Genomic DNA, 21,923 nt, shown 5'->3' on the forward strand with positions numbered 1-21,923 from the left:
GTGTCTAATTGCTTGATTTGATTTGTGTTTACTTATCTTTTCTATTTGCAAAAAAATTATATGCTTAGGAGATGATTTGAAATTTTTAAGTTCAGACACGTCTCTCAAATAATGTAGTGTGTTTGTGTCGGACATACGTATCGCACACCAATATTCGTAGGATAAGTATTTCGTGAAATGTCTAATTCAAAAAATATATATTGAATTTCTAACCATTCTACACAGTTTTAACACAATTTTAAAAATAAAAAATATATTTATTTTTTATAAATTTTTATTATAATTATAAAAATAAAAAACAAATATTTTTAAACTAGTAAAAAAACATCTTTCTATTAAAAAAAATAAAACATTCATACATATAAATCTTTATTGTCAATTTATATAATATATAAATCTGTATCATATTATAATTATATATATATTTTTTGTCTGTGTCATATAAATATAAATGTTCGTATCATTATTTATGATAAATAGTTTGCAATTTCACCGTTCCCCTTTAAAAATGCAAACTATTTTTATATTCTGGTAGACTCCTTTGGATACATAACGTGGTACTGAAAAATGAAGTGCATAACACAACAATATAAGTTGTAAAAGATGTTTCTATTTTGCATTTCATTTGTTGATCAATTTATGTATCAATTAAATAAATTGATCCTTTTATGTATCAATTAAATATTTGCTAAGATTGTCATGTGTGAAAACTACCATCCAACATGTTACTAAATTATTTATAATTTTGAGCTGTCCAATTGTGAAAAAGAAAATTGGACAAAATCATGTTTCCCTAGTCGAAGGTCCTGACGAAATGTTGGATAACGCAGAACATGATATCATAGGACATGCATTCCCCCATTCAGAAGTGCAGTCACAGAATTATTGAGCTCAACAGCTCTAGTTTAGGATTTTATAATAGATACGACACGACACCATTTTTTTTCTTCTTTTGTTACAACCTAAAATCGCCTCAATCCGACAAAATCTTTAACATTATATTATTATGTCCCTTATGCTTAATTCTGTTTTGATCCTGGGAAAATATGGACAATTGTGCTTCACAGTTTTACAGGATTTTGTTCCATAAAAAAACACAATAGCATGAAATTGCAGCTTATCATTCTAAATGGCAAGGGCGAGACGATGAAACCAATAGAAGAAATAAAATAAAAATGGTGATGATAATGATAATAAAGCAAAATTAGCATTCGACACTGATAAATGAAAGTCTAAATATATTTATGATGAATATTCTGAATGGTGATAAGTAGATATTCTTCTCATTGATCAGATCCTGGACAACTCACCTCCGCGCAATTCTGTGCCCTGCTCCCAATAACAACACTCTCCCTACAGCCCCATTATGAAGACCCAAAACCAGGGCAACAGTGCCACCTAGAGCCACCCACTTCCAATCAATGCCATGACCCTTTTGTGCGGTATTAGACGTGGCTTGCATCCCATCTTCCATGGAAGACGAAGGCTCTGAGATGTTGCTGTCAGAAGAAATCTTGGTTGTTTTACTTGCCATCAATGCACATCTTGATAAAGAAGACTCTGTTTTCCTAGCATTCTGGTAAGCTCTCATTCCTAAGTGCAATTTCTTGACAGCTCCCCACATTCCATGGCGAACTCCCAACTTGGCAACATCTTTGGGAATCCCCATGTCTTCATAATGTAACAGGGTAACCTCGCATGCAGACAGCTGACCATCTCCTTTGCGAGATTCCACTGCATCGATTTCCCATAATCAGTAGTTAAACAACCAACAGTGAATTGTTTTAAGGTTAGCGAGCAAATAATAATTGTTCTGACAGTTCTTACCTGGTTTGATTACCCAACTAGAAAAGTAGTGCTCCACACGTCTGGGCTTATCCCGTATTGGCAAACTTGGATGGGATACCCCCTACAACATTGGAGATTGAATAGGAAAAATCATTGTGGTTACTTCGAATATTCTATATCTATTTTTGCGTCTTTTTTGTAATTAACAACACATTTAATGAAAGACACATGGAAAACAATAAATTCAAATTGCTTGAACAAATTCAAATATATACTAGGAAAGATAGCAAAGTAAAGATACTTAAATATGATTATGAGTTAAGAGAAGTTTTGGGAAAAAATGGTATTTACATGGCCTATATCCAGACTATACAACCACACAAGACATGTATGATTGAGTAACTACAAGTGTGAGAAGTCATGATGGCTAGACTAAAGACATCCCTATAATAATAGGTCTGCATCAAGACTTAGTCTCAAGCCTTTATTTGTTTAACTAGTCATAAAAATGCATATTAGGGACATAAAATAAAGGCTTTTTTTGCAAATAATATATTTTGATTGAAAAAGCAAGGAAGAAAGGTAAAACTTGAGCATTGGAGATAGACATTGGAATAAAAAAGGTTTCCGTTTCACTGGAGCAAGACAAGGTGTGTGTTTTGCAATTTTAACAAGACACATAGGTAAATAACTTGGACATAAAAATGGGAGATGTCATACCATAACATAAGCTTCTAAATTTAAGTATCTTGAATTAATAATACAAAATGGTGGATAAATTAATAATGTCATTCAGAGGATACAAGTTGGATAACTAAAACGGAGAAAGACTTTTGAGAGTTATTTGAGATCACAAAGTACTTAAAAAAACTCAAAGGAAAGTTCTATCATCATACGATCATCTATACTCTACTAAGAGTGTTCATCAACCAATCCAATACAAAATTGTGGTAATCAGATTGAAATAAAAAAGCCAGGAAATAACATCTTTTTTCATTGGATTAAATTGAAAGTGAGAATCTATTTTGAAAACAAATCCAAAATAAACTTTGTTGTGTATTCAATAAAAAATATTCAGTAGTTATAATATCCATGCACTTAAGAACTTGTATTTACTAGGACTTTGTCACCTATTGTATATATTATTTTTTAAGAGATTATGAGATTATCTTTAACTTACAATTTGAACTATGTTGTGAACTACATGAGATGTGTTTTTTTATGTAGGATTAATTTGCGCATCTCAATATTGCATAATTTATTTTAATATTTCTAAACTCTTTCAAAAAACCAAAAACCAAAAACAAAAAACCAATGCAGTCTAACTCAAAATAAATTGGATAGGATTGAATTGAACTTTACAATCAAAGTATCAAATCAACCGGACAATCAAATAACAAAACTAAGGTGTTTGAAGAGAGATTTTTCCTTCAAAATCAATTCAATCCAATCCACAAACAAACCACACTCTACAGTATGTTGGGCTATAAAAGAATAAAAAGAGAAGAGTATTAGCGTGTAAAGATGTGTGGGGACAGTTATAAAATGATTATTGTTCTAACCAAGAGATATGGAGATCCCTTAATCTAGAACATTCAGCATTAATGTCTTGTTTTTCCATGGTTTCACTTCTTTATTTATAGTGAGTTTTGTCCCTTTAGAGTTGCAATTCGGTTTCTATAATGATGGGGTTGTCCTTCCTGATTTTCCTCTAATTATCTTGTTCTTATTTAATTATGTTGGCGAGATATTCTATCTATGACCTGGATATAAATGCATATTATAAAATAATCAGAATGTATTATTAGATATCGCTTTATGGATATTAAGGGTAAGGTTGGCAGGAAGATATATCAACACTTTATATACAAGGAGATACTGATGTATGTAGCACTTATCCGGGAAAGACCATAAGAAAATTGGTTAGGATAGTTTAGGCATATACAGAAAAGGTACTGAGGACACTGGTGGGCAGAGTAGAGAGAATATTTTGAATCCTATAGATGAAGTAAGATACCATGGAGAATATTATCCCTAAAACTTTGATTTTTAATCGAGCCTAATGATGTTGTGTGTATAATGTAGCCAATCTCACATAGTAAGATACAACTACTGTTGTTGTATGTGTAAACTTCAGTATAGCACAACCCTCATACTACCTGCTAACCACCATAACAAATTTGGGATTGGCCATTCTGCTGTTATCATGCTGAATAACTACATTAATAAAATAACTAGTTCAAATTAAATTATCAACTCAATGCGTGAAACTTAGTTAAAAAAATGTTTAAAATTTGTGAGGGGAGAGGGAGTGGGACCAATTTCCACTTATTCCTTTCCTAATTCATTACTCAATTGTTTCTAGCGAGAAATCGAAACATTCACTGTTAGTGTCATCACATAAGTGGGACTTTCTTTTCCAGTGATAGAAGTCTGTGGCCTAGTCACCGGGAGAGGAGTATAAACAAGAGGAAATGCCATAAAATTATAATGAACCATGTTAGAGCCATACCTTAGTGACACAATAGTACGTGTTTCCAGACTGCCATATTCTTCGAGCAATAATATATTCTCTATCACTACAGAAGAAGGGGAACTACAGACAAAAGGAGTACATGAAGAATCAGAAAACCGTATCATTGCACAGTTAAAATACAACAGTCTTCAAGATCTTTGGGGTAAATACCTTTTTAATCCAGTGAGAAATCATTGTCCCATTACGAGGGCATTCCTCCAACACTTTGCAGTATGCAAGCATAGGATCCCATTTAGGACGGAAGTCATCGTCCCAGAAGAAATCCCTCACCAACTCTGGAGTGGCATCTTCAAAGACGGTTCTACTACGGTAAACTGTAGGACCTGTCTGCTAACAGATCCAGATACAACATCAGACGGTGATCTATTTCTAAGGTAGAAGTGAAAATACAAAAGGAAATAATCATCAAATATAGATGGTGCTGCAAGATATGTATAGACAGATGAAAATTGAACCTCGGAATCTACCTCAGGATCATGACGCCAAGCTTTGTATTGCATGTTTGGTGTTGACCTCTCCATAAAACATTGCCGGTCCATCACTCCATCTTTCCCTTCAAGAAGAAGAAGAAAATGCTCCAAATCAGCTTGTGTAACAGTGTCCTGCCCCCTCTCCTCAGCCCAATCACCGGACCTAATGATTGTGCATTAACCAATTAGCCAAGTAAACAACAAACCGATCAATTCTTCTTCCACCAACACAGCACAATAAATCATAAAATCTGACAGCTGGTACTAAGAAAAATTACAAAGCCAATAATTAAACACCAATTCAACAATGTTATCAATGCGAATTGCAAAACAGGCGACAGTAAAGAGGTGGAAATCGAGCTACCGATTGGTGCGGTCGGTGGCGTTGGAGTCGGAGATATCAGATTGCGAAGGCGAGGGATCTTGAGCTTTGGCCTTGGCTCTGCCTTTGAAATTGAACCAGTAGGTGCGGCATATGGAGAAGGCGGAGACCGCGGTGAAGGCGAACCAGAGGCGGCGAGCGCCGAACCCCGGCGGCGCCGTCCAGAGAAATCGGAACTTGCTGCGGAGGCCGAGGAAGACGAGCCCCGTCCAGCGCGGGCGCCAGGACCAGCCGATGAGCAGGCCGATCATAACCGCCAACCAAATCGGAACGGCGCATAGCAAAATGTCGACGAATGTCTCCGTTATCGAGGGTTTCTTCAGAAACTCCACCATGTCAAAGAAAGAATCCTCCATTTTCCCGAGAAAATGAAAGATCCCTCTCTTTATCGCTCTCTCTTTCTGTTCTCTTAATCTATCTCTAACTTTTCTTTACCTAAAAATCGAATTAGATGATGAAGAAAACGGTGTTGCACAGCACACACCCAACGAGTTCGCCCTCTTCCATCTTCAACAATCGAAACGCAAAAAACAGGATAGCCTCTTTTCCCCTGTTTCTCTCGCTCAGACCAACTCTCCACGTGGCACCCTATCTGCCGTCGATTTACTTGCATTAAATATTGCAACACATTTGGTAGGTTCGCCGCTTCAAGTCCCCTTCTCCGGTTAAATCCAAACCAAATGCCGCGTAAATTTCTTCTTATCCACTTTTTTTTATTGGATAACAGCTGTGTTGAATAGGTCATTTGCAAATCGAATTTAAGAGGCTCTGTGTTAGTATTCAACATATATATTGGAAATTGATACTTGTAATACACTTTATTTATATCAAAAATATTTATTGGATTGAAGAAAAAATATATTAATTTTTTAAAAATTAAAATTTATTGTATAAATTATTATGATTATATAAATAAGAAACAAATACTTTTGAACCATACATGGAAAAACATATTTTTACTAAAAAATTGAAACATATTTACGTAGATAAATCTTTATTATCAATTTATATAATTTATAATTATATAATTGTACTGGAGATCGTTCAGGGCTTAGTGCTCGGAGGTTGGATTTTGGTACATGGAGTAGGCAGTTAGCTCGGTTGTTGGACCTAGTTTGGTCAGCAAATTTGTTTTGGTATAATTGAAGCGACCTTTTATACGTAAATATAAAGCTATTAATAAAGGATATTTGTGGATCTAGGGGTACGTTTAGTGCGTGTGAAGTCTAGGTCGAGTAAATGTTTTCTTTTAACTTAAGCTCGTGTGTTATAGGGCACGTAGTGGTTAACGTTGCACCATGAGTAGGACGCCCTTGTAAACAGAATGTTCCCCTGATGTTGGCGCATGAGTTGATGTCCTGTTGGTAGGTGATTATTATGTTATTATTACTACTTGGATACAGTATTTCGTTTTGTTGTAGCACCTTGAGAAAAGGCGTCTCTGAACAAAATATGTTTCTCCGGTTGAGTATGCTTTCAGTTGAGATTAGATTTTCGTGAGAGAAAACTGTTACAAGAGGTAAGTTATAAAAGCCATGTAAAAGTCCGTTGTTTCTAAAACTAAAACTTAATACTTTTTAAATTATAGTAAACCCTTTACTAACTTGATCGTCAAAGTGCAATCAACTAGTAAGGCCTCATCTGTTTCAACACAGTTCAGTTCCAGAATAACAAGAGATAGAACAAATGCTAGAAGAGATAGAGTTAGTCAACCGACGAGAACAATAATATATAAATGTGTCTCCGTATTCTATATTTTAGAAATTATACATATTTCCGTATAACTTTGTTAATGTTGTGGTAGTGTTTGTGACACATAGAATTCAATAAAAATAGATAACAAAGTGTTTTTTTAGATTTTATAATAATTATAATTAGTACATTATAACATTTGTTTAATTAATGGTTAGGTAAGTATAACTTATTTTTACTCCTCCAAGGTAGACACGTGTCCTTTTCGGTTTGGTCAAGGACTCCTATAAAAGCGTCTCCGTCAACGGAAACTGTACAGTTGAAGAAGGTTTTCATCAGTGATAGTAGCGTACTGCAAAATCTGATGGCAATGGAGATAATGGAGGGTGCTCCTCAGAAGAAGAACGCCGACACTAGTGCCGTCAAAGAGAAAGGCAAGAAGATAATTCGAATTCAGGTTTCGAAAACCAAGAAACCTTTCTTCTTCTACCTCAATCTCGCCAAGGTATCATCACTCTCTTTCTTCTTCGTACTTTCTATCAACATGTGCATTGCGGATTCTGGAAATTGGATTATGAAATGGCTTCGTTTCTCAATCTTGTTGTGTTTCTTTCCAATGCAGAAGTACATAAAGCAGGACAATGACATCGAGCTCTGTGCACTTGGCATGGGTATAAATTCTTGAATCTTTTTCTGCGTTTTTACTTTCTTGATGGATGCATTTTGCCTGTTACTTCTGCGATTAGGTTTTTTTTTTTTTTAATTGAAAGTAATCACACACTTTTTGTTTTTCTAACTTCAATTGAAATTGAATCTCAGCTATTCCAACTGTTGTGATCATCTCTGAGATTTTGAAAAGTAACGGTTGGGCAATTGAGAAAGGTAAGAGAAGTCTTGTCCCCTTACAAAGCTTGCCTAAACCCTAAAGATATTGTTCTGAGTTTCAGTTGTGTATGTGACGCAGATATCATGACATCCACTGTTTGTTCCAAGGAAGACAAAGAAGGTCGTGGGATTCCAAAGGCTAAGGTGGGTTTTCCTTATGATCTTTCAGTTTTTTGAATTTATGAACACATAATAATAACACGTGATTTCTTCACACAGCTTGGGATTTTGCTGGGAAAGGCTGCAGATATGGAACAAAGCACCATTGAGAATGAAAGAACTATTGAGAATGAAAGCAGTGATGATACTAAGGCATCTTCCTAAGTGTAGTTTACCATATTTGACTCAAAAACCATTTTACTCTTGTAAAAAGTGTTCCTTGTATAGATGCAATTTCTCATAATTCGAATCACTGAAGTTGGATCATTATATGCTTTGCCCTTTTTTCTCTCCAGCATTCTTTACTTGAGTCCATAGTAAAATAATTTACAATGATGTGAAGATGAAATTCTGATTTATTTTTGACAAAGAATTATGAATTTGGTAAGATTGTAAGAGATAACAAGTGAAAAACAGGGCTTTATCTGCATTTTTTTAATTTAAATAATATAGTTTTAGATAATTATATAATTTTAAATTAAAATAAAATGTATATCTGGAAGAAAAAGATATACACTTTGAAAATCGTTACACTTATACTTCACATACACGTTTCTTTTGGAAATAAAAAAAATGTACCCATTTAACAAAAAATCATTGTAAATTACACTACATAAGGAAACACAAAGAAAATAAAAGTTGATTTAGTATGAATAGTAGCGAAAGGTGAACAGAGCATTGGGAACAGAGAATCTATCGTATGAGCGCAGGTTGCAGTGACAGCGGCGGAAAGCGATGGATCCGCTGTCGGCGCTTCGAGAGTTCACGATGAGAGGGGAAGTGGAGAAGATCGTGCGTCTCAACAATGAGTTCCGATTCGGAGAAGAGTACACCTTCCCCTGCTGGGTGGAGACCGCGTTTCGTTCCACCAAGGGCAACCGTTACACTCTTGAAACCCTAGTTCACTACATCAAGAACCACCACCTCAAGCACACCGAGTACATCCAGAACACCTTCGCCGTCGGCATCCCCTCCGTCACCCTCCCCGACCGCAAACCCCTCCTCCACTACCTCCAGGGCACCCTCGCCTCCACCGATTCCATCGAGTACCGCCCCGAGGACCCCTCCTTCGCCCCCAAATCCACCCTCCTCCCTTCGCAGGCCCAGGCCCAGGCCCAGCCCCAGGATCAGCCCGACAAATTGGACCTCATCTCGCTCATCACTTCCGTCGAGAGGCCCTTGAAGGACCGCCAGGCCCTCCTCGAGTGCAAGAATCGCGACTTCTACAGCGTCCTCGTCGCCGCCACCAAGCGGGAGGAGGACCGCCAGAGGATGGAGTCGCAGCAGAGGAAGGACGGGCTCGTGGCCAAGAGTCGCCTGATGGCCGCCGATGACAGGGGTTTAGGGTTTTCCGACGACATGGGCGGCTACGACCCCACCCCGAAGCCCAAGATGCACTTGAAGGGCACCAAAATTGGGGAGGGCGTCCCCATCATCTTGGTCCCCAGTGCCTTTCAGACGCTTATCACTATCTACAACGTGAAGGAGTTCTTGGAGGACGGTGTTTATATACCCACTGATGTTAAGGTGAAGCAGATGAAAGGTGCCAGGCCCGATTGCGTCACTGTGCAGAAGAAGCTCAGTAGGGATAGGGTTGTGACCGCTTATGAAGTGAGGGATAAGCCTTCTACTCTTAAACCCGACGACTGGGATCGGGTTGTTGCTGTTTTCGTGTTGGGCAAGGAGTGGCAGTTTAAGGAATGGCCTTTCAAGGACCATGTTGAAATTTTCAACAAAAGTAAGTCCACCTCCACTCCTTCTGTATATTATACCGTCATTGATTGTTTGTAAGCTATATAGCACAGACACATATACATCAATCCCTGCTTGCTTCTCATTGATTGTTTGTAAGCTAGTTATGGACACAATTATGAATTATATAAATTGAAAATAAAGATTTGAGATTTTTAAAAATTAATGTATTTTTCCTTTTTAAAATTGTGTTAAGAATCCTGTCATAAATTCAAACATGAATTGAACACTTCACTCATACATGTTGTAAAACTGTCGATATGTGTCTGAACCTTTGTGATTCATCCATTCTTGCAGTTATTGGATTTTTCATGCGATTTGAAGATGATAGTTTGGAGTCAGCAAAGAATGTCAAGCAGTGGAATGTCAAGATTATCTCAGTGGGTTCTTCTTCTATTATTATATCAATCTAGTATTCTGCTATATTGTGATTTCACTTGTTAAACTTGTAGGTTAATCGCATGTTTAACTTGTTGCCATTTGCAGATTAGTAAGAATAAGAGACATCAGGACAGGGCTGCGGCATTGGATGTGTGGGAGAGACTAGAAGAATTTGTACGCGCAAGATCACGTTCTTGATTTTTGTGCCATATTTAGATATCATGTACGTACTTAGTTTTGATTTGAAGTTCCTTGGGACTGCAAGACTGTACTTTCTGTCATATTCATGTTTTATCAGATTATGAGATAAGTATTTATAATAACTTGCCTTGTATAAATGGATGGAAATCTTTACACCTGCAATGAACTTTTACAGATTCGTTGTCAAATTTATACCCTAGTTTTTGTCCATATAAGGTTAATTTCTGTGCTTATTTTGGAACATACTTCTATTTTTCATCAGGAATTGCCAGATGTAGAGATTGAGTTGCGAAGAGTTCTAGATCTTTATTCATTTGTCTATTTGTCTTGTCATGCTTTCAAGTTGGACATTTAATATTTACAATGTGTCTGAAAAACGGTTGAATTGAAACTAAGTTAAGCCCTCCTTTGCTTCAATCCAACACTTATCTTCTGTGTCTGTTTAGTACCTTGGAAAGTGCAAACCACCGTTTGAAACGGTAATCCAAACACACTAATAGTTATCTCCATGAAATGTGATTGTCTGTACCTCCTACTTGTTGAGTTTCCATATTCATGTGGTTCATGACATGCTACCTATTTATTCATGTGTTCTGCTGTGCCTATTTGGAAGTCGTGTTAGTCTGTCAATGCATCAGTTTTGTTATAAATGAAACTTAGACATGCCTTCAATGGTGTGTTCCTTTGTCTCACATGTAGCAGATACAGACACACATAACACATCAAACACTATGTTGAAGTGTCATATTTAAAAAAAAAAATGTTTTTTTGGGCATTTGACACGACTCCACACAATGTAAATAAGGGCAAACACGGTGTTTTGTTTTGTAAGTTAGAAACTTGTGTAAGTTTGTATTGTAGTTATACATATAAGGAGTGAATCCTATATAATCATGAATGTTTAAATTTTATATGTATTATTAAGAACATTTTTATTTATTCTTGTATCATATCTTCGTATATTGTAGAATTATTTCAAGTTGCTAATTTGTCTCTAGATGAACCTTGACTACATTGTCTTTTTCAATGATGATCAAGAAGGGGGTGAAATATCTTAAATGAATTAAATCCTCTTTTTATGTTTTAGACTTTAGATAAATGGATTAGGTTCATTTTTTATTTAGTAACAATATGTTCAGATTGTTATATTTGAATATATAAATCTTAATTGTCAATCTAAATAATCATAATGATGTTCATAAACACATCTGTTTTGTCATGTCCTACATTTTGTAGATTACAGTGTTCATATTTGTGTCTGTGCTACATGGTCTAGAATTGAAGCCTGTTGAATAGCTTGCTTAAGCCGGGGTTTGAGCTGGTTTGAAAAGGAAAAATAAATCTCTTCAGCATGAGCCAGGTTTGCTCTATAATGGCCAGAAACCCAAGAACAAACTGAAACAGAATAAAGTGGTTAAACTTTTTCTCTTGTCTTGTATATTATTTTCTAAGAAACTAACGGTACAATATTAATTGGTTTAGGACCATGTAATAATTTCTCAACCAAACAGGGTGAGGGAAGCTGCTAGGGTGGTAGCAAAGGTAGTTGATTTTGGGCTTATTCCTCCATTGCACTGTAAATGGATTTATGGTTTTATGGGCTTATTCCTCCATTGCACTGCAGATGAATTTCTTTGTTTCTGTGCGTGCATTTTAAATTTTTATCCATTTATCCTGCTGAGCGAATTTCCTGAGACTACGTTATTCTATTGTGAAACCAAGCCTTTTTCTTTTCATGCTAACTTGGAGTGCTATTTGTTATTTTGCTAACTCAAGTAACAATTTTCGATTTTGGTTGTGAACTGATATGACAATTTGCCTTTAATAATTTCTCAACGAAACAGGGTGGAGGAAATTTGGGGAGTTAGAAACGAACCAAAACAACGTTAGTGAGGGTGACGATGTTGTCGTGTTGTCCCAGTTTCAAGTTGGACATGTAGTGCATGTTTGAAAATAGGTTATGTTAAACATAACCAGCTTTTTTTGCTAAGGAAACAATATTGTTGCAGACTATTCATGCACTGAGGTCAAACAGAAGTCCCTATGTGTTTCTTCTTTCTTTCTTCAAGCTTTTATTTAATTTTTCTAAATTGTTTCAATGTTAGTACAAATGAAAATAAATAGTCTGTGGGACTCAAGTTCCATTCCATGGCGCAAGTGAAAAAAGGATAGACATGTCAAATCTATTAGACAAAGTATTCACTTGTTTATATTCTACAATTCTTTAATAATCTTATTGCTTCTTTTATTCAAGGTTTACAACCTACACTGCAAGAGTGTTTAATCTATCTTAGCTTTCCCTGAATGATGGTTGTCAACAGAGATGATATAGAAGATGACTGACAAAGAATATGAGAGATGCCATTCTATGGCCAAACCTGCTAAATATGTGTAACATAGCAATAAAAAATTATTTAAATAAATGTAAATTAATAGGAAGCAAGTACCTATGAGTATGATATGATATTTGTTCTGTTTCCAAGTTGTCTGATAAAATACACGTTTAAATTGGTTTTTGAATAATCTTTAAATATTAATTTTAGAGGTTATCTCTTTCTTTCTCTTTGATATTTATTACTCAACTAAAAGTTAAACAAAAGTTTGTCTTTATGATTTATGTTTTAGACTTCTTACATTAGAGATATCATTTTACCCATCCAAAATAAAAATATTTTTGAGTGCTAGCTCTTTCATTTTAAAATATTAGTCATGCATTATATCAATTAAACAAATTATGGCTTTTATTTTACAGTGCATAAATTCAGTTTCAGTTAAAAGTTCATTTCGTTTGACAGTGGCACAAAGTTAAAGCATCTTTATTGATAATGGATAGAGAGCAAATATCTCTGATTATACAAAACCATGTAACCCAATAGGGTGACCAATGAATAGATTGAATACCCTTCAATCTAAGAAGACTCAATAATACCAAATGATTCCAAAACAAGCAAAAAATAGCAGATCACAAATAACTGATCATAGGATCAGTATGCTGTGAAACTTGACACATATGTTGCTGCCAAAATAACTATCAGAGGAATCGATAACTTGATGGAATCTCCGGCGGAAGAGCCGCCGTCAGTTGTGGGTAGGGTTTTGGATCCGGTTCCTGGACAAGGAACAAAATGGGTTATGAAACCGTGAAGCATCAACCAAAACACTTGCTCAAAATGTGGAGATTTAACATTATTCAATACCTGATGGAACAGAATTTGGAGATTCAGCTACTGTTCCTGTTGGTGGTGAAGCAGCCACTGTAGATGGAGAAAAAGGTGTCAAGTTAGCAGAAGAATTTTGATCAAAACGGATTATGGTTATCTTGCTGAGTATATAGTTCTTATTTTGTTCTATTCTTTTCCTCCATACACATACCAGTCTCAATACTCATACTCAATACTCAAGTTTGTTACAGGTTTAACTGGAGAATCCTCCATGTGTGTTACATTATAGAGATTATATGTATCTGTGTCCCTGTTTACCTAGGTTTTTGTTTTTGTACTCTGTCTAATAAAATAGTTGTTGTCCTACTTACCATTGTTACACTGACTGGTGGGTGGGGTCTGCACATTGCAAGCACCAGGCAAGGCCAGAGCTTGAGTTCTGTTGATGTTGATCCCCAGTGTTGATCCACCACCTCCAAGAACCTGACATAAACACTGTGGTTGTGAGCGTACCACAGTGGCAAGCTGAGAGCAGCATCCAGAAGATGGGGTTGAAGAATTCCCTGTGATGTAGTTGAGACACGGTGACAGGCTCACCAACACATTTGTGCAACTGGATTGAGCTGCAGCTCCTGCAAACAGCATGCCAATCACCACCAAAACCAAAGCAGTGTCCATTGTTGTGTGAGCCATTTGAAGTGTTTAATTTGATGGAAAATGTTGGAATTGGTTTGTTGTGAGAGGGGTGAAGCAATGGTGTGTGATGGTTTTGGAAGAAGAAAGCATGGGGTTTTGTAGGGAAAGGGGTGAAGAAAATGACAATGGAAGGTGATGTGGGTGAACCACTCCTCCAATTTGGTATTTTTGGGGTGGCATTATAAATTGTTAGATATTCAAAGTTTTGGATTTTTATGATTAAGTGCAACTTTTTGAAGGGAGTTCGGTTAAACAGATAAACAACTAAAGCATCTGAGGCTACCCTCTACGATCTCTTTATGTCTACAAAGCTTTGGACTTTGAAAACACCACCAATCAAGAAAAAAACACGTGCACTTACTTTTTATTTTCACTTTTATTAGGAGAAACTCATTAAATATCAATTATTTTTGTTACATGTTGGAATTGACATGGGAGAATTTCCCCCAATTGCTTTTAGTTTGCCAAGTATGTTACTAAAGTTGAGACCTTTTTCTTTTGCATGCAATAATATATTGAAGATCCTATTAAATGACAATTTTATTTAACTCATCAATAATCTTATTATATATTATTATAATAAGATGTTTATTATATATTATTATAATATGTTTTTCATGTGAGAAAGTATATTATAAAAGCATAGAAATGGCAGGAAGTAGAGAGCAACTACCAAGATTCGGTTATCCACCTGAACAGCTCACCTAATCAATAAACATGGTTTTATTTGACATTCTATAACACATATTGAGGTAAGATGTTTGAGATGCCATTGCAGAGCTTCAAATATCTACAAAATACCAAGTATCTCAATCTTTTACTGTTATCTTATGCTTTCGACTACAGGTATACAAAATTGGGTTTGGTCTAGTCTCAGTTACTGGGTATGATTTTTTTTTTTTAAGATAGATCAACTTTCGGCTTTTGGGTTTGGGATTGCACTCGGATTGATGTATGTACTTGAGACTCCAATAATAAAATTAAAATCAATTAGATTTTGATTTAATTGAATTTTACTATTTGCACCTTACAATTAATAAATATATTCTAAATATTTTGAGTCTATTTATTGAGCTTTAATACGATATCTTTTTATTATATTATTTATTTATTTATTTTAATTTAATTTTTATCATATTTATGACTTCTCAACTTTTTGTTTGACCTAACCAATACACTACCTACTTCAACTCTTCACATTATTTTTCATTAAAAAATGTCTTATTAACACCCCAGTCACTAACACACCCTGTTTGCTTCCATGGATGTACTGTTCAAGAGGAAGGATGTGAGTGGATATACATGGTTTGGATCAAGGGATGTGCAGGGAAGTGAAGGAGAGGATATACCTGTGAACAGTAAATATCTTCTTCCCTCAAAATGAAGAGATGTAGAAGGAAAGCCATGTCAGCATCCCTTATTTCCAAATTTACCCTCATTTGAATGTATCACAATGCTTCATTGGAATGTATTACTATTTTAAAAAATTTATTGTACAATGTTTAAAATATATATATATATATATATATATAATATTTAAAATGAAGAAACAAATCATAATAAATTTTAAGAAAGTTTTAAGTTTGTTTATTATTTTATAAAATATTATAAATCAGTGTAAAGAAAAATATAGTTAAATAAAATATTTCATTTATATATTAGTTATTAGAGTAGATCAGGTGATACCTATTTTTCAAGTTCTAATAAGATATTTTATTAAATGTGGTTGAATTTAGTTTTTTTTAAAGAAAAAAATATACTATATCTAATTAAAATTGAAAATATTACCTGTGTTGGATCATGGTCCTCACCAAAAGGTTATATTAAACATTTTTCATTTTATTTTATACTAAATATTTAATTTTTTTAATACAAAAAAATCCCTAAAAACAATCCATCACTTAAAATAATTTTATTCTAACTTAAATTATTCATTAGAAACTGAAAATATAATTAATATATTTTCACGTATTTTTACATAATTTATTAATAAAAACTACACTTTATTATAAATATTAGTTATTAAATAAATTTAACTAACACAAATATTAATAAAAATAATAATAATTAATTATTAAACTATATCGGATTATACTACTAATACGTTTTTATCCTTATTTTTTATGAAATCCTTTTCTATGGTAAATTAAGTTATATTTTTGTTATGTTGTATTTTTTAGATTGCTTTATTGTGAAGTTTTTTAATATTAAAAAATAGTAATTTTTTATTTATATAAGATGTGATTTATTTTTTAATTTTATAGTATATGTTTAATATTTAAAGAAATTATTTGAAATTTTGTTTTTATTTTTTTTATGTTTATATTAATATATTTCTATATATAGTTATTATGTTTATGAGTTATAATTTATTTTATTATAAATTTTTATAATTTTTTTTTATTGTTAATTACGTTATATTTTTGTTGTTGTAGTATTTTTTATTTTTCATTTCTAGAGGATTTTTAATATTAAAAAATAATATCTTTTTTAGATTTGATTTATTTTTCAATTTTATTACTTGAAGTTCTGTTTTTATTTAATTTGTTGAATACATATTTTTTTTCTAATTATAGTTTTTATATTATATATATTTACATTTAACATATATTTTTTTAATTATAATTTTTAAATTTACGAAATGTGTGAAAGTTTTTTCTTTTTAAACAAAAACAACTCATTTTATTATTAATTTTTTTAATAGGCAAGGGTTAATCTGTAAAGTAACAATTCACACTTTTAAACAAAATTAAAATTTCATCATAACCATCACATCACTCACAAACTCCCATAAACTTTCCTCACACATCCCACCTTAACATACCTCAATCCAAACACCGTCACTTTCTTCACACTTTCCTCACACATCCTCTCCCTCAAATATATGACCCGTAGCACACGCAAAATTGATTACGCGTGTGTCTGTAAATGGTTACTTATGTGACGTTTATAATCACCCACTTTTCATGAAAAAGAAATCATTTTTTTAATAAAAATCATATATTACATCAATTAGATGACTTAACCAGTGTAATAACCCTACCAGAACTACCCAGCCAGATATTTCTAAGAATCGATGTATTATTTTTTTTTACCCTATTTTAAAGTTCGCGCTGCTCGTAATCTCACTCGGTCACATCATTGCTACGTTTGCAGCATCAAATATATGTTAATGTCAGAGGGTGGCAATATATATCTCTTTTCCATGTGACAATATATCATTACTCTTTTCCATTTATTGGTGATGGCAGTTGAGCTGGTGATGGCAGTTGAGCTTTTAAACCAACTGCAACACCTCTCTATAAATTAGTTTCCTTGTCCTGCACTTTCCCACTATTGAATTTCCAAACTCTAATTCTGAACCCCAAAAGAATGGAGCTTTTTGTGCACGTAACTGTGGTATTAGCCATGACTATGGTGTAGCTGCACCAGCAAAGCTCAGGTAACCACGCCATGCAACGCTTCAATGATAAACAGTGTGTTCAACCCTTGTATGAACTTCCTCACAAATAGCAGCGGCAATGGCACTTCACCTTCTGCTGAATGCTGCAATTCCATAAAGTCCCTCACAAGTACTGGTATGGACTGTGTGTGTCTCATTGTCACAGGCAATGTTGCCTTCACAATACCAATCAACCGAACCTTGGCCATCTCTCTTCCTCGTGCTTGCAATTTGCCTACTCTTCCACTTCAATGCAAAAGTATGTACATTCTCTCCACATCAACTATTTCACACAATATAATATATAGATCCGTGTTTCCCGTGTCTTACATTTTAGAAATTATACGTATTTTTGTGTTCGTATCGATATGTGTTAGATCGAAAGTGCTTGAAGTAGTTCCCATGGTCCAAGTATGGCTTTTTAGTCTGTGGATTGACTTTTACAGTGGATAAATTCAGATTCAGTTAAAAGTTCATTTCGTTTGACAGTGCCACAAAGTTAAATCATCTTTATTGATAATGGATAGAGAGCAAATATCTCTGATTATACAAAACCATGTAACCAATGAATACCCTTCAATCTAAGGTGACTCAATAATACCAAATGATTTCAAAACAAGCAAAAAAATAGCAGATGACAAATAACTGATCACAGGATCAGTATGCTGTGAAAGTTGAGACATATGTTGCTGCCAAAATAATTATCAGAGGAATCGATAACTTTATGGAATCTCCGGCGGAAAAGCCGCCACCAGTTGGGGGCAGGGTTTTGGATCCTGGAGAAGGAACAAAATGGGTTATGAAACCGTGAAGCATCAACCAAAATAGTTGCTCAAAATGTGGAGATTTAACATTATTCAATACCTGATGGAGCATAATTTGGAGATTCAGCTACTGTTCCTCTTGGTGCTGAAGCAGCCACTGTAGATGGAGAAAAGATGTCAAGTTAGCAAATAATTTTGATCAAAACAGATCATGGTTATCTTATTGAGTTTATAGTTCTTTTTTTGTTCTATTCATTTCCTCCATAGATCATATACACTGTCTCAATATTCATACTCATATTCAGGTTTGATACTGAGAATCCTCTTTATGATTATGTCTCTTTATGAGACCCGACACACCTTTTAAAAGTGTGTTTATATTGAACACTGATACTCTTAAGATATTTGTAAAATGGATGTTGGTGAAGTGTCTAATTCAAATAAATATTTGTTAAATTTCTAATAACTTTTAGCATGGTTCTAACACAATTTTAAAAGGAGACATATCAATTTTCTAAAAACTCAAATTTATTATATAAATTTTTATTATGACTATAAAAATAAGTAACAATCATTTTGAATCAATTATGAAAAAAACTTCTCTGGTAAAAAAAACTGAAACATAATTGATAATAATCTTTATTATCAATTTATATAATTCATAATGATATAATATATAGATTTATCATGTTTCCGTATCTTACATTTTAGAGATTATATGTATTTCAGTGTCCGTGTTCGTGTTATATAAGTGGCCGTGTCGTATCAGTATTCATGTCATATGTTACATAGGTTTTTTTTTTTTTACTCTGTGTAATGAAATAGTTGTTGCCCTACTTAAATGTTTTTGAACCAATTATGAAAAACATCTCTCTGCAAAAGAAAATTGAAACATGCTTGTAGACGTAAATATTTTATTATCAATCAATATGAATCATAAACATGTAATAAATAGATATGTATCTCTTCTCTTACATCGTAGAAATTATACATGGTAGAGATTATAGTATCTCGTAGTCTCTGTACTACAATGATTTTTATTTTTGTATTTTGTGTAATGAAATAGTTGTTGTCCTACTTACCACTGTTACACTCACTGATGGGTGGGGTGTGCACATTACAAGCACCAGGCAAGGCCAGAGCTAGAGTTTGGTTGATGGTGATCCCCATAACTGGTCCACCGCCAAGAACCTGACATAAACACCGTGGTTGTGAGCCTACCACGGTGGCAAGCTGAGAGCAGCATCCAGAAGATGGGGTTGAAGAACTCCCTGTGATGTAGTTGAGACATGGTGACAGGCTCAGCAACACATTTGTGCAACTGGATTGAGCTGCAACTCCTGCAACCACCATGCCAATCACCACCAAAACCAAAGCAGTGTGCATTCTTGTGTGAGCCATTTGAAGTGTTTAATTTGATGGAAAATGTTGGAATTGGTTTGTTGTGAGAGGGGTGAAGCAAAGGTGTTTGATGGTTTTGGAAGAAGGAAGCATGGCTTTTTATAGGGAAGAAAATGACAATGGAAAGTGATGAACATACCAATTTGGTAGAAATTCAAAGTTTTGGATTTTTATGATTAAATGCAACTTTTTGTAGAGAGTTTAGGGTTAAAGAGATGAACCACTTTATGTCTACAAAGCTGTAGACTTTGAAAACACCACCAATAAAGAAAAAATCACTTACTTTTTATTTTCATATCTTACGTTATAAGAAAATTATTAAATAATAATTAATTTTAATTATAGAAATAATTAATTATTATATTAATTGAATTAGATACTACAAAAAATAAAAAATTATTAATATTTAAAAATGTTTTAACTATGGATATTTTAATTCTAAATTAGTCTTCACTAATTTAGAATATAAATAATTAATAAATAAAATTTTAATAATTAATAATTAGATACTATTTTAAAAATTATTTTATTAATAATATAAATTATTTTAGGTAATAATAATTTTTCTAATTTATAAAATAATCTTTAATTTAATTAATATAATAATTAATTATTTCAATTTTTTAAATTAATTTCTATTTTTGATTATTGTAGGAACATTCGCTAACCTTCCTCTTATAGATTTGCAATTTTAATATTTTATACCAATTTTTCACCTAAATAATAATTCGAAGCAATTTTTATACCATCTGCGAAACTTATTTGCGTAGACAAATCGATTTATTTTGTTTATATTTTGACCAAAATATGTAGTAAGTTTTTTATATGGTTAATTAATTGAGTGTAGTATATGGCAGTTTCTTCCTGCACCCCTACATTTTTCTTCCTGCATCCCCACAAGATTGCGCAAAGATAAAACTGTCACTATATAAATTATACATTTATTTTTCTTTTGTATTCTGGATTATGAAATCCGGTAAATTTTTGGATTAGCGCTTTCGGTAAATTTTTGGATTGGCGCTTTCGGTAAATTTTTGGATTGGCACATCCGTTAATCTCCCGGATTGATACTTCCAGTAGTACATGAATAATAGTGTTAATCCAAATAAAAAAATGCAAAACATCCATAATTGAAAAAACCATTCTGAATCCACCAATCCGTAATTCAAAATATGCATTCCGGATTCAGAAATTCATAATTGAAAAAAATCATTCCGGATACACCAATTCGTAATAGAAATTGGGCTTCCAGATTCAGCAATCTGGAAATCAATATTTATGCAAACTTTGCTTCCGGAACACCCCCTCATCCAGAATGCAACATGATTCACTTCCGGATTGATGAATCTGTAGCACACTCCGAGATCCCGAAATTGTGGGGTCAGTTTCGGAATTTACAAAATTGTGGGGGTGCAGGAAGAAACTGCCCTAGTATATAGGCATATTTTTTGGGCTTTGGCCCTAGACTAGACAAACTTTAGTTAGGTTTAATTATTGAAAATTCTTTCTATACCATATCAATTTTAACCTAAATATTATCTTTTAAAATTTTCAAAATTACCTTCTATTTTGAATTTAAAATTATGAATTTAAAAATTAAAATTTTGTTTCGAAATAGATAATCTGAAATGTAAAAAATAGATTATAAAAAAGAAAATCTAAAACACAATTTGAAAATGCATTTAAAAAAAAATTTTAAAATTAAAAAATGTGTTATGGAAATGTAAATCCAATAATGTATTTTGGAAAAAAAATCCAGAACATAAAATCTAAAAACATATTTAAAAAAAAAATATATGTTCTGGAAATACAAATTTAGGAATATATTCTGAAAAATAAATTTTAAAAGTATTACACTTTTTTTCTTTAAGATTATTTTTGTCATTTTAAATAATAGATTAGGTACATGTTGAAATTGATATTATGCACGAAGAATTTGTCCCAATTGCCTTTAATTTGCCAAATATGTTGCAATAATATGTTGAAATATATTATTGCATGTTGAGAACTTTTTCTTTTGCATGCAATAATATATGTTGGCAATAATATGTTAAATGACAATTTTGTAATCTCACAATATGTTTTTCTTGTGCTCATATTATAATATGGCCACTTAAACGAGTTGAGTAAGTTTAGTGGAAGTTGTATGAGTTATTATTTATTTATTTTTCTTATAAAACGACTTGAGAAAGTATATTAAAAATGCAGAGAAA

The 21,923-nt window shown here is 33.3% G+C and overlaps 5 protein-coding genes across 9 annotated transcripts; 2 read left to right on the top strand and 3 right to left on the bottom strand.

The window, feature by feature from the left end:
* Positions 1 to 1,147: 1,147 nt before the first annotated feature.
* On the bottom strand, positions 1,148 to 5,925 carry LOC137810349 (uncharacterized). Of its 2 annotated transcripts, none has more exons than XM_068611573.1 (6): positions 5,159 to 5,925; positions 4,792 to 4,957; positions 4,475 to 4,651; positions 4,301 to 4,384; positions 1,828 to 1,909; positions 1,148 to 1,734 (listed from the first exon to the last, which is right to left on the bottom strand). In XM_068611573.1, exons 1-6 carry the CDS (start codon positions 5,530 to 5,532, stop codon positions 1,307 to 1,309), a joined length of 1,311 nt encoding a protein of 436 aa, XP_068467674.1. In that variant the 5' UTR covers positions 5,533 to 5,925; the 3' UTR covers positions 1,148 to 1,306. The 2 variants fall into 2 exon arrangements, with proteins under 2 accessions (XP_068467674.1, XP_068467673.1); XM_068611572.1 differs by having other exon boundaries at positions 4,475 to 4,654; positions 5,159 to 5,910.
* A 1,244-nt stretch (positions 5,926 to 7,169) lies between these two features.
* On the top strand, positions 7,170 to 8,182 carry LOC137810352 (uncharacterized protein At2g34160-like). The gene is made up of 5 exons (XM_068611579.1): positions 7,170 to 7,373; positions 7,491 to 7,539; positions 7,688 to 7,750; positions 7,833 to 7,897; positions 7,973 to 8,182. The coding sequence occupies exons 1-5, from the start codon at positions 7,233 to 7,235 to the stop codon at positions 8,075 to 8,077; spliced, it is 423 nt and encodes a 140-aa protein (XP_068467680.1). The 5' UTR covers positions 7,170 to 7,232; the 3' UTR covers positions 8,078 to 8,182.
* Positions 8,183 to 8,485: 303 nt separating this feature from the next.
* LOC137810350 (protein CDC73 homolog) lies at positions 8,486 to 12,812 on the top strand. Of its 4 annotated transcripts, none has more exons than XM_068611575.1 (4): positions 8,529 to 9,650; positions 9,962 to 10,044; positions 10,151 to 10,268; positions 12,501 to 12,812. In XM_068611575.1, exons 1-3 carry the CDS (start codon positions 8,648 to 8,650, stop codon positions 10,241 to 10,243), a joined length of 1,179 nt encoding a protein of 392 aa, XP_068467676.1. In that variant the 5' UTR covers positions 8,529 to 8,647; the 3' UTR covers positions 10,244 to 10,268; positions 12,501 to 12,812. The 4 variants fall into 4 exon arrangements, with proteins under 4 accessions (XP_068467675.1, XP_068467676.1, XP_068467677.1 ...); XM_068611576.1 differs by lacking the exon at positions 12,501 to 12,812 and adding an exon at positions 12,091 to 12,499; XM_068611577.1 differs by lacking the exon at positions 12,501 to 12,812 and adding an exon at positions 10,509 to 11,155.
* A 221-nt stretch (positions 12,813 to 13,033) lies between these two features.
* LOC137810351 (non-specific lipid transfer protein GPI-anchored 5) lies at positions 13,034 to 14,239 on the bottom strand. The gene is made up of 3 exons (XM_068611578.1): positions 13,779 to 14,239; positions 13,444 to 13,500; positions 13,034 to 13,355 (listed from the first exon to the last, which is right to left on the bottom strand). Exons 1-3 carry the CDS (start codon positions 14,098 to 14,100, stop codon positions 13,231 to 13,233), a joined length of 504 nt encoding a protein of 167 aa, XP_068467679.1. The 5' UTR covers positions 14,101 to 14,239; the 3' UTR covers positions 13,034 to 13,230.
* A 3,951-nt stretch (positions 14,240 to 18,190) lies between these two features.
* Positions 18,191 to 19,764, bottom strand: LOC137810354 (non-specific lipid transfer protein GPI-anchored 5-like). The gene is made up of 3 exons (XM_068611580.1): positions 19,392 to 19,764; positions 18,410 to 18,466; positions 18,191 to 18,321 (listed from the first exon to the last, which is right to left on the bottom strand). Exons 1-3 carry the CDS (start codon positions 19,708 to 19,710, stop codon positions 18,203 to 18,205), a joined length of 495 nt encoding a protein of 164 aa, XP_068467681.1. The 5' UTR covers positions 19,711 to 19,764; the 3' UTR covers positions 18,191 to 18,202.
* Positions 19,765 to 21,923: the final 2,159 nt, after the last annotated feature.

The sequence above is a fragment of the Phaseolus vulgaris genome, chromosome 2, assembly GCF_000499845.2.
Source record: "Phaseolus vulgaris cultivar G19833 chromosome 2, P. vulgaris v2.0, whole genome shotgun sequence".
NCBI classification, from domain to species: Eukaryota; Viridiplantae; Streptophyta; class Magnoliopsida; order Fabales; family Fabaceae; genus Phaseolus; species Phaseolus vulgaris.